Below are 12,394 nucleotides of genomic sequence, written 5' to 3'. Positions count from 1 at the left end.
TAAGCTCCCGGGATGAAAAATATATGATGATTCTTTGAATGAATGCTTAAGCCTCCCTCTTGAACAAAAGAAAGAAGATGAAGCTAGATGACATTGTTGAATGTGTAAAATTATAATTATAGTTTGCATCTTCATTCTCTTAAGTTTCCCACACTTCTGTTTTAGTATTAGATTTCAAAACTTATCATTAATGAAAGTTATAATAACCCCATGATATGGCTTTCTTTATGTAACTTCCAAAAATAATATAAACAATTATGGCATGTATATTAGATGAAGTTTGTTAAATTTGGAGAAAAAATAATTTTTTTCTATAGATTTACACATATTGCAAGGATTATAAGGGTATATATATACATCAGAGAATTGAAAAAAAGGAAAGTATATATTGCTCTAAATGGAAAGTGTATATTTCTCTAATACTCCCCCTCAAGTTAGAGTATGGAGATCCGTAATGCCCAACTTGTGTGATAAGTCTTGAAAATGTTCATGACTCAAAGCTTTGGTGAAAATATCGGTCAGCTGACTATGGGTAGGAATATGCTTAGTGAAGAAGAGGCCAGCTCGTAACTTTTCACAAACAATATAACAATTGATATCGATATGTTTGGTATGTTCGTGGAAAACAGGATTCTGGATAATGTGAAGAGTCGTTTGGTTGTTACAATATAAGAGCATAGGTTGGGAATGTGGTACGCCAAGATCATTTAAAAGAGTTTTGAGCCATGTAAGTTCACAGGTAGTGGAAGCAAGTGCTTGGTACTCAGTTTCGGCGGAGAAGCGAGTGACTGTAGTTTGTTTCTTAGTCCGCCAGGAAATTAGACTTGTGCCCAGCTAAATGAAAAAACCAGTGGTGGAGCGGCGAGTGATGGGACAACTAGCCCAATCCGAATCAGAATAGGCTGAGACTTGAAGAGTATTGACAATAAGAAAAAATAAGCCTTGGCCTAGAGATGCCTTAATGTATCGAAGAACACGTATAGTAGCATCATAATGTGGTTGTCTAGGCTGACGCATAAATTGACTCAGAATGTTGACTGGAAATACAATGTCGGGACGAGTGATGGTGAGATATAGCAAACGTCCAACAAGTCGCCAAAACGAGCTTGGATCGGAGAGAAGGTCACCATCAGTATTATTGAGCTTAAGATTTTGTCCATGGGAAAGTGAGCAAGACGAGCACCAAGATAACCGCTATCAGTAAGGATGTTAAGAGCATATTCCCGTTGATTAAGAAATATGTCAGTGGGAGAATGAACAACTTCGAGGCCGAGGAAATATTTCAGTTTGTCAAGATCCTTGAATTCGAATTTGTGAGTAAGCATGACCTTGAAAGTGCTAATATCATAGATATCATTGTCTGTCATGAGAATGTCATCAACATAAATAAGTATGATAGTAAAAGACTGACAGAGGGATGTGTGACAGCTCGTTTGGGCCGCGAAGAGATGGGTGGAGGGGGAGGTGGGGAAGGGGGTGAGGGTGTCGGTGAGGAGACCAAGGGAGAAGGAGGGAGAGATGAAGGGCTAGGATTAGGTGTGGTTGATTGGGTAGGTAAAGAGTAGGAAGGGTGTGTATCAGGAATAGAAAGAGGAAGGACAGGAGAAGGTAGAGGGGTTGGAGATATGAGATGATAGGGAAAAACATTTTCTTCAAAAGTGACATCACAGGATATGAGAATTTTTTTTGTTTTCAAGATCATACACACAATAAGTCTTATGATGAGCAGAATAACTCAAGAAAACACATCAAAAAGCACAGGGAGAGAATTTATCGCAATGTTGGCGAGCAGTTTGGGCCTAGCACAAGCACCCAAACTGTAATAACCTGAGAAAAAAAATCAAATTAAAAAATATAATAAAAATAAAAGTAATTAATTAATTGGTTAAACACTATTAAATTAATGTATTAAATAAATAAATAAAAATAAATAGTATGAAAAAAAAATAATTATTAATTAATTAATGAATTAATTAAATGTTATTAAATAAATAAATGAATAGTAAAAAAAATGGAATAAAGATATATATATATATATATATGTATATATATATATATATTTATACATTAACTTATACTTTAACTTATATATATATATATATATATCTTTATTCCATTTTTTTTTACTATTCATTTATTTATTTAATAACATTTAATTAATTCATTAAAAAAAAACAAAACAAAACAAAAGAAGGAAGCAGAGGCTTCCTGCGAATGCAGAAGCTTTCTGCTTCTTCTCTCAGCTTCTCTCACAGTCTCCCTTTCACTCCTCCGTCCTCCTCTCTCTCCTCAGTTTCGTCAACTTAACGAGCGCCAATCGGAAAATGGAAAGTGTCATTGGGTTCCTAGCTCCGCCACCGACATTTCTACTGGAACGGATTTGTCGTGGGAACGGCTTAGGTACTGCTCCGGGAGAAAAGTAATTTTTTCCCAATTTCTCAATCGGATAAAATCTGCTGTGGATCGATGGGACCAGCACCACCACGGCGTACCTAATCGTCGTTGTTGTCGTCATTTTAACGTAGGTATTTTTTCATTGATGTTTTCTAGACCCTACTCTAACGCGAAGCGTGATATTTGGAGAAATTTGGCAATTTGGCTAATTTAAGAGGTATATTTATTTATTTAGGGGGGGGGGGGAAAAAAATTTTTATTGACTTTAGAAAATATTAAAAATATTTTATTCAAGAATAATTTATTGGGAACTCGGAATTTAAATCAGGTCCGGCGATGTGAGCGCAGTTGGTATTTTCGGAGTCCCTGTGGCGTAGTTCAAGAAATCAGGTAAGAGGAAAATATATATTAAATAAGGAATTGTTTCGAATTTAATGGAAAAAATAAATTGTGCTTAATGTACGGGTATATATTTCAGTATGGGTTAAAATGTCAACTATTTAAATTAATTTTTCGAGTTTAGGACTGTTATGAGATAGTATATACAAACAAGAACTGATGAAAAGGGGAAAAAAATAAATACGAATTTCGAGGACGAGAATTCTTAAAAGAGGAAGAATGTAATAACCCTCGAGAACCAAGAGAAAAACAAATAAAAAATTAAAGTAAAAAATAAAAAAAAATAATTAATTAATTATATGAATAATTAAAGGTTATTAATATAATAAATGATAGTAAAAAAATGGAATAAAGATTATATTAGATATATATATGTATGATATTATATATATGTAGACATTTAACTATAGTACTTTAATATAGATATTATTATATATATCTATCTAGATATATCTTTATAAATATATATATATATATACATATATATTATATATAAAAAGTTAAAGTAATAAGTTAGATAAATAGCTCTATATATATATATTATATATATATATAAATATAAAACTTAAGTCAAAGTAAGTGAAGTAAAAAAAAAAAAAAAAAGATAAAAAAAGAAAGAAAGAACAAAGAAGAAGCAAGAAGTTTGCAGAAGCTTTTTTTTCTTAGTCTTCTTCTTCTCACCCTCTCGTACTTCCTCCGTCCGGCCCGCCCCTCTCTCTCTCCTCATTTCTTGATAAATATCGACGATAAGGAATGGAAAAGGAAAGGTGGCATTGGGTTCCTAGCTCCGCCACCGGACATTCTTACTAGAGGAAATTGTCGTGCGGAAACGTCTTAGGCTCTATCTGAGGAAAAGGGATATTTTCCCCTAATTCTTAATTTCTAGTTTAAATTGCTGTGAAAATCGACGATCAGCAACCACCACGGAGTCCCCCCCTAAGCGTCGTTGTCGTCAGTTTGGGTAGGTAATTTTAATGGGGTTTTAAGTCCTACTCCAAAAGCGGTAGAGTGGGATTTGGAAATTTTGACAATTTGGCTAAATTTAAGGGTATATTTATCTATCAGGAATTATGACCTTAGGAAATATTTAATAATATTTATTCAGGAATAATAGTATTGGAGTAGAATTTTTTATTCAGGGCGGGTGGAGCGCCGCAGGTATTTTCGGAAGTAGTCCCTAATGGCATCATTCAAAAAACCAGGTAAGGGAAAAATATATATTAAATCAGAATTGTTATGAATTTAAAGAAAAAAATAATATGTGTTCTATGACGTGTATGAGTTTCGATATGGGTAAAATGTCAACTATTTAACATTATATTCTTTCGAATTTAGGGGTGTTATTAGATTATGTATATGCGAAAATGAATGATGAAAGGGGAAAATATTTCAGGATAAATTAAGTAAAGAAATGAAAGGTATTTCCAGTAATAAACAACAAATGTTGGGTTCGTATTTCAAGCAATGTGATGAATTTTTATGGTAAATTATGTCGGTGAGAATCTGTACAAATTATATGTTTAAATGTATGAGATGCTGCTAAGTAAGTAAAAAATGAGAATAAAATATTATATCGGAACACGTTGCCTTTGTATGTAATGGCAACCATGTAAATGTAGACAGCTGAAAGAGAGTCTATTACAGATCTAGCACACTTCTTGTGTAGACTAACTGTGACAGTTAAAAGGAAGCTGTGTAAGCAGATTTAGTACGTGTCTAAACGTAGACTAACTGATGATGACTAAGACCAGCTGTAGTACGAAAGTGAAATAAAGTAATGAATGAAGTATAATTGAAAGAATGTTTTATGCAATGAAATGACGATGACTACATGACAATGAAATGAAATAACAAATGTAAATGATGTAAAGGGGGAAAGAGCCACTTAAAGTGAACGAATGCAAAAAGTTAAGTTATCGAACAGGAATGACCAGTGCAGAAGTGACTATTAATGACAGACAAGATGATGTATTATGATAATAGAGTATGTATGTACGTAGACAAAGGTTACGATTGGGCGAGGCGTAACCTTTCGCCTGAGGGCTTGCTGAGTAAAGCTGAGGTGCACTAGTAGCTTCAGACTGTGGCAGTAGCTACATAAAGCAGGGCAGAGGGAACCTATTTGTGATGGGCGGGTTAAGAATTCCCAATCCTTAGGGCTTGCCGCGATACAACTATTGTTGAAGGTGTGAGTACGAGATCCATCTAACAATTGAGGGCTTACTGAGTAAGGTGAGTGCCATAGTATGCTTATTTGTGACCTTGGATGCTTACATGTATCAGAGCAGAAGGGTGCTACCTGTATGGGAGGTGAATTCACCCCTATCTAGGGTAATCTCTGGGTTAAACATTTGGCATGTGTTTGTTTTAGATCAGAAAATGGGACTTTCAGTATATGTTAATGATTTGCAAATATTATAAATGATGGTATAATCTATGATGGCCACACGGGAGTTTAATATATATTTCTTCCCTTACTGAGATGTGTCTCACTCGAATATGAATTCATTTTTTTTTTTCAGGATTTCTCAGGATCGAGCTTTGAGAGTTCGAAATTTTATAACATTTTTGGAAGATATAAGAAAAAGGGTATATTTTTATGTTAATTCTGATATGTATATTTTATGTTTTATGTCTTTATGTTTTAAGTCGATTATGAAAGGATAGTTGTGAAACATACTGGTATTAGTGAATAATGGTTTGGAGACCTGCATATATTTGAATACTGGTGGATGATTAATTTATTATGGTTGGTAGTTAGAATTAGTAAACTCTGGTATTATGTTATATGGAGATTATGGTTATATTTCCGCTGCATATATTATGGATTATGGATTATCAAAGATTTTATCAGGTATAAAGCACCGGACCTGGGTTTAAGGGTTCGGGGCGTTACATTTGACTCAGAAGTGTGTATATGATGGTGGTTTCTGAAAAAGAAGTTCACAAGGGAACTTATTATTGAGACTAGGTGAAGGAGTGCGATTAATTAAATAAGTGACGGTGAGGATGCATTCACCCCAAAAAGAGATGGGAATATTAGCTTGAAAATGTAAACACCGAGCCACAGTAAGAAGATGACGATGTTTACGCTCAGTAACACCATTCTGTTGAGGTGTATCTACACGTGCACTTATTAAAAATGTCGTGATCATGGAAAAAGGTTTGAAGTTGAGTAAATAGAAACTCTACCATTTTCAGTGCGCACGTGCTTAACAGTGCAATTGAATTGATTTTTAACCATGGCGCAAAAATTTTTAAGGCAAGTGAAAGTATCATATTTCATGCACATAAGATAGACCTATGCAGCACGTGAATAGTCATCCACGATTGTTAAAAAATAATGTGTACCAGAAAGTGAAGCTATAGGATAATCACCCCATATATCACAATAAATTCGATTAAAACAAAATGTGCTCTTATGTGTATTAAAAAAAAAAAAGGTAAACGAGTGTGCTTTACTCTAACACAAACATCACAAGGCAAATGAGAAGAAGAAACATTTAAAGTTTTCGGAATACATGAAATAGAAGGGTGACCAAGCCATTGATGCCAAAGAGTAGTGTCACAAACACGTTGAGAGTGGAAAATGGAGGCGGAGAGAGGTTTGTAGTGATAAAGTCCATCTTGTACTTCACTCGTTCCATTCAGTCTCCTCATTGATAGGTCCTAAAAAATACAAAAAGTAGAAAAAAAGATAGCAACACAATTGAGATCGGTGATAAGTTTGCGGATAGATAATAAATTAGAGAAATATACACTTTCCATTTAGAGCAATATATACTTTCCCTTTTTTCAATTCTCTCATGTATATAACTTTTATTCATTTAATAAGTTTTATAAATAAGGAAGGTGTCTACTTGTGCTTTAATTGAAATAATGGCAATTTAAGCCTAATATGAAATTGCAATTTAGAGTTCTACCATCCCCATGATATGCTTTCTTTATGTAACTTCCAAAAATAATATAAACAATTATGGCATGTATATTAGATGAAGTTGGACTTGAGCAAATACAAAGAAAACATTTCTTTTTTGTAATAAATTGAATAACAAACTATAGGACAAGAAGGATTTAAGAGCAGAAGACATTAATCTTCTATGAAATTTCAAAAATTTCTTTGACCTCTTTTGAGATTTCAAAAATGTCATAAATCTCTCTTGAAATTTGTCAAAAACACACAAATCTCTTCTTTGGAAGAGAAGATTTAAGTTTTTTTGACAAATTTCAAGGAAGGTTTATGACATTTTTGAAATCTCTAAAGCGGTTAATGAAAATTTTCAAAATTTCAGGAAAGGTACTCATCTTTTTGCCAAATCTCAGGAGAAGTCTATGTCTTTTACCATGTATTGAATTGCTTTAAAAATAGATTAAATCAAAAGGATTTTAATCTTTATCAAAAAAATAATAGATTTAAATTTTTTATTGTTCCTTTTAAATTAATTAGAAGTTATTGTTCCCATTTTTATTTTAATAACACCTTTGACCTCGATGTTTAAAGCATTTAGACGTTACAAGATCATGAGTATTAAGGAGGTTGTCAGATTATTATAAATCCAATATAAACATTTTTTTTTTTGTCAACTAGGAAATTTATTGGAGCAAAGACCTATATAAATTACAAACTCTAACGTCCTCTTGGTATATAAAATTTGATCACAACAAACTTTAAATCCAATTAAATGAGATTGCCTACATGGCTACATGATCCGTTTTATAGTCATCCTATAAATTCTCTTTTTAATTCTAACAATATTTTAGATCCCATAAAATGCTCGAAACACTTTTATTTTACTCAAACTATATTAATTCTATTTGTTACATATTTTTTCAATATCTCCTTCAACTTGCATAAAAGATTGCAACCAATATAATTTACAAGAATTAAGAATTCCTTGATAATTCAATTTTCAACATTTCTCTAGTATTGCTTCTAAAATGACTAAAATTACACTTTATATACTCTATCTTACTTCTACTTGTTGTAAAACCTTAATATTCAAACAATTTTGTCCGTAGTTCCAACTTAAATTCTACTATGCCTTCAAGTTCATTAATCAAAGTATCATTACAAAACAACATACACCGGAGTAGTATTAGACTACCTCCTATTTTGATTGTAAAATTTCTAGAACATAAATGATATGCCTTCCTACGACCCACAACTCTTGATGTATACCTATTTTGATTGGAAAATTTCTAGAATCTCTACATAATGTCCAAGCATCGGCCAACAGACTCTCTTGCTTTCCCATTCTCAAGCTTAGATTTTCCGACCCTCTAAATGATATGCCCTCGAGCTACATTGGAAGTTATCTACATACCATCGCTAATATGAAAGGGCAACCTTCCAACCCACATCTGAGCATGTGCCATACTATAATTTCCTTAGGTACTCTACCATAGACTCTCTCTATGTCAATGAAAATCAAATCTATGTGCAAGTCACTCTTTTTCCTAAATCTTTTAATTTATTCTCAAACTCAAGTTTGCGCTGGAGATTACTTGCACATCACATCACAACCAACTTAAAAGGCCCCCTTATAGCTAATTGGCACATGTATCTTTTTGTAACTTCCATAGGTACCCTCACAAAAACTATCTCTAAGATCAGTAACAAAATCTATGTGCAAGTCCGTTTATCCTAAACTTTTTTTATTAATCTTTTCAATACACACATGTTCTATGATAGCTCTCCAGCATAACACAATTTTATTTTTTTTTCTAAAATCCTCAATTTTAACATTAATCTTTGAACAGTTGCCCTTTTTTACAATTTTACTGTATGATTAATAAGTTTATTTTCACAATCACTCTCACAAATTTGATTATCTGCTCCATTTTTTTGTAAGTAGACGTCAAAATATTTTGCTCCATTCGTCCAGCATCTTCTTTCATCATAAAAAGATTTAGACTGTATTTTGCAGGAAACAAAATATTATCATATTTATGAGTAAATTAGCATCGTACATAATAAATTTTAAATTTTAATATGTCCTTCATTATCGCAAACAAAATAGTTGAAGATACACATAACGAAGGGTTTTAGAAAATCCCCAGTTGAGACGGACAGAACAGCATTGTAGAGGTACATATATTATTAAATAAAAGATGGATCAGCCTCAAAATATTCAACAATAAACTATAGGGGATGAATACCCCCAAGGTTTGTTTACAAAGCCAAAAAAATGAGAACCAAAACAAGAACTTGAAAGTTGAAATAGAACTAGAATGCATAACAGCTACCTTTTTTAAACACCTGCTTTACGACATCTTGAGCCCAAAAAACTTCATCATTATGTGCCTTGGCCAAAAATATCTGTTCAGAACATATAGATCATGAAACGCAATTCAATCTGAAATAGTAATCTTTTCAATAGTGCATCATTGGAATTTAGGTCACTCTCCATGAGAAGGTTAAAAGTCAATTCGAAAATATGCCAAAATGGGAAAGAAAATTGGAGATCCTGAATAATATACCTCTAGAATCAGGCATTGAACTCCTGTGGCCAATGAGGATGAGATGAAATCCTAAATCAGACGACTGCAGTGATCCTCTCTCGGGTCCCTTCTTGTATTTTCTGCAGACCATTCAGCAGATTTGCATTCTTAGTCTCACCTGCCTCATACGCTGCAGCATGAACACCAAGAGCAGCACGACCAGAAGGATCGGGATTTTTAGACCAAGCTGCATCCCATTCTATTGCTTTAGCTGTACTGCATGCCACACTTGGACCTCCTGGAACAGTTGACCTAGCAGCATTCTGCACAAAAACAAATGATCAATTAATTAAATATAGATGGGAAGTAAACAAAAAGCATATGGCACCATTTTAATGCTAAGCAGTAATCAAGTGAATGCTCAACTTCATTTCCGAGAAGATGTAGAAAAAGAAATCAAAACTTGGAATGTTCCATTTCACTACTGCGAAGATGTATAAAAAGAAATCAAAACTTGGAACAAAATAAAAACTAATTCCCAACCGTTGAAAAGATTCCAGGTTTACATTCATTGCTGCGTGCAACCCCTAGCCCTCCAGCCCAAACTAACAAAAGCAAAATGATAGCAAAAACCATTTTTTTTTCCAGGGATGAGAAATAAGTTGAATTTACACATCAAACTTATTTCCACCATCAGTCAGATTAACCCTAGACCTCCATATAAGAATAAAAGGGAGAACAGAAACCCCACCTTGGGAAAGAACTTCTCAAAGATGGTCCTGTAATAGTATGCCTCTTTTGTTGTAGGAGTATTTTCAGGGTAGACGAAGTGAGCATTTGACAACATTGCATCTGTAACCTGGACAATTACAAACAGGAAAAGAAAAAATATTAATGAATCATGCAGCGGAGAAAAGAAACCATCAAATGTTTCATCGATGAGAGTTATTCCCCAAACAAAACAAAAAATGGAATTACTGCAACAATGGAACAGGCCAAAAATCCCAAATTGTGCAACTAATTTCCAACTAAAAAGACGCCATACATGTCTGTTTGCATGCTCCTTCAAACCATCAATCCAGCTGTATCCAACTCCATCACTGAACTGTTCCTTTTGCCTGTACAATATGTGCTAAAACCAAGAAATACTTTCAACAATGCTTACATGAAAATAAAAACTTCTAAGGTAAATACCCCCCCCCCCCTTTTTTTCTCCCTGGAACACCATGCAACACATGCATAGTTGCTAACGCACAAAATATTTCCCCTTAGGGAAGTCAAACCCAGCCTTGCCTGTGTGGCGTAAGACCGTAAGGGATGACTACTGACTACACCTTGCGAAAAAAATAAAATGTAAAAAAACAGGAGTAGACCCATAAAAACTCTTGTGAAGGAAAAACAAGAAGCTAGAGATGAAAACACAATAAAATGGACATTTGCCCAGCAGGATGGCCTAGCAATGCAAAAGCAAGGACCTACAAACCTTTGGCAAGTATGGATTCCTCTCATCATCAAATGCATTGCGTAAGACCCATTTCTCAATCCTTCCAATATCAGGGCTGACCTGTGATTTTTAAATTTCCCAAATGACTATTAAATATACATTAAAGAAAAACACAGATTTTTTATTGCTTAATTTCTCAAAACAAAAAAATTAACAGGGACATGTTAAAAAATAAGTATGCTTTGATCACACAAACTAATATGGGGGAGTTCAAATCTTGGTATTTGTGAAGAACTCCATATTTGACAAAATTGATCAAATGCACGCAGAAAAGACCTTCTATACTCAATGCTATGCACCAGGTGCCAACCCTGGAACAAGAACTAAATATGGGGAACATGGGTTTGTGTTGCTTGTAATAAATAATCAAAGTGTCTAGATCCATTAATGTGGAAAGTGTGCAAAAGAAACCAAACACTGAACTATGAATTACGTTCTCATGCCAAATTAAGTGATGGTGCAAAAATGACTTTGATATAACTTTTTTTATGGTAGAAAAAATAGGTTTATGTTCTTTTTTTTTCTTTTCTAAGGGGAAGGAGCAAGGTTGGAGACGGGAAAGGAGAAGGCGAGAGAAATAACAACAGATAAAATCTAGGAGGTAGAGAAAAATGTCAAAAGAGACTGCAAGAGTTCAAAGAAAATGACAACATAAGATGTCATTGTAAAGACAGCAGTTAAAAAGGAGAAATAAGGAAAAAATCTTGGACAAGGTTATTTCATAGACCTATTGGTGTAGGACAAGAAGCAAGACCTTGGGAAGATCCTAGTTGGAGAATACTTAAGAAGAATTGGATCGAGGATTGTTGGGTTTAGTTAGTAGTTTTTACGTGTTTAGTTTAGTTATTAGACTATTATGTGTATTTGGGGGGCTTGTTTGTAATATTTGTGTAATGAAGGGATTTGTTTGTAATTCATGTTGTCTGCAGGATATGTGTAGTTTTATGTGTTTAACGGCTTATAATTAGTGTGTGAAAGGCGAAAGCCATGTTGTAAGCAGCAGTTGAATTCAAAATTGAACATGAGTTTTCCTCTTGTATCTCCTTTCTCCTCTCTTCCCCTTCTCTCTTCAATTTCTTCTCATCTCTCCCATGGCTGCACATCATTGATGCTGCCCCTGCATCATTTGGTATTAGAGCCCAATATCAATCTTTGTTCTTCCATTTCAATCCATGCTCTTCCCTCTTCCTCTAATTTTCTGCCTTAATTCTCCCAACTCTCTCTCTCTCTATTTCGGATTTCTTCTCTACTTCTTTCTCTCTGCTCATTCTCTTTATCTCTGTTCTATCCTGCCCAGCTTCTTCTTCTTCCATTCTCTCCATTAATCGTTCTCCCTCTTTGTTAGTTCCTCATCTCATCATCTCTGTTATGAAATTTCAGTATTCCAAAAAAAAAACACACACACACACACACACACAAAAAATAAAAACAGTTTCTGAACAAATTCAAAAATTCCAGTCGTGTCCCCAAATTATCAAACACCACTTTCCAACAACCATCCTGGTGTGCAACAGCACCAACACCTTCAAAGACAGAACACCCCGAACGAAGCCCCTTCCCACACCTCTTCTACCATTCCCTCCATTAAATCACTCTCCCTCTCTGTTAGCTCCTCATCTCATCGTCACTGTTCTGAAATTTCAGTATTCAAGGGAA

At 34.1% G+C, this 12,394-nt stretch overlaps 1 protein-coding gene across 2 annotated transcripts in view; it reads right to left on the bottom strand.

The window, feature by feature from the left end:
• Positions 1-8,771: 8,771 nt before the first annotated feature.
• Positions 8,772-12,394, bottom strand: part of LOC131159551 (asparagine synthetase [glutamine-hydrolyzing] 3) — a 41,114-nt gene continuing 37,491 nt past the window's right edge. Inside the window, exons 11-15 of one of the 2 annotated variants that reach the window (XR_009137816.1) lie at positions 10,718-10,798; positions 10,280-10,366; positions 9,986-10,093; positions 9,274-9,557; positions 8,772-9,112 (exon numbers count right to left, since the gene is read on the bottom strand). Coding sequence is in view for 1 of the 2 variants with exons in the window: in XM_058114564.1 (XP_057970547.1) it covers positions 9,330-9,557; positions 9,986-10,093; positions 10,280-10,366; positions 10,718-10,798 (504 nt within the window). In the remaining variant the exon portion in view is untranslated. Of the gene's footprint in view, positions 9,558-9,985; positions 10,094-10,279; positions 10,367-10,717; positions 10,799-12,394 lie in introns of both variants that reach the window. The other variant, XM_058114564.1, reaches the window with a different exon arrangement.

Source organism: Malania oleifera, chromosome 7 (genome assembly GCF_029873635.1).
Source record: "Malania oleifera isolate guangnan ecotype guangnan chromosome 7, ASM2987363v1, whole genome shotgun sequence".
Classification (NCBI taxonomy): Eukaryota; Viridiplantae; Streptophyta; class Magnoliopsida; order Santalales; family Ximeniaceae; genus Malania; species Malania oleifera.
Note: the sequence above shows the minus strand (reverse complement) of the source record. Positions and strands in the feature narration are given on the sequence as shown.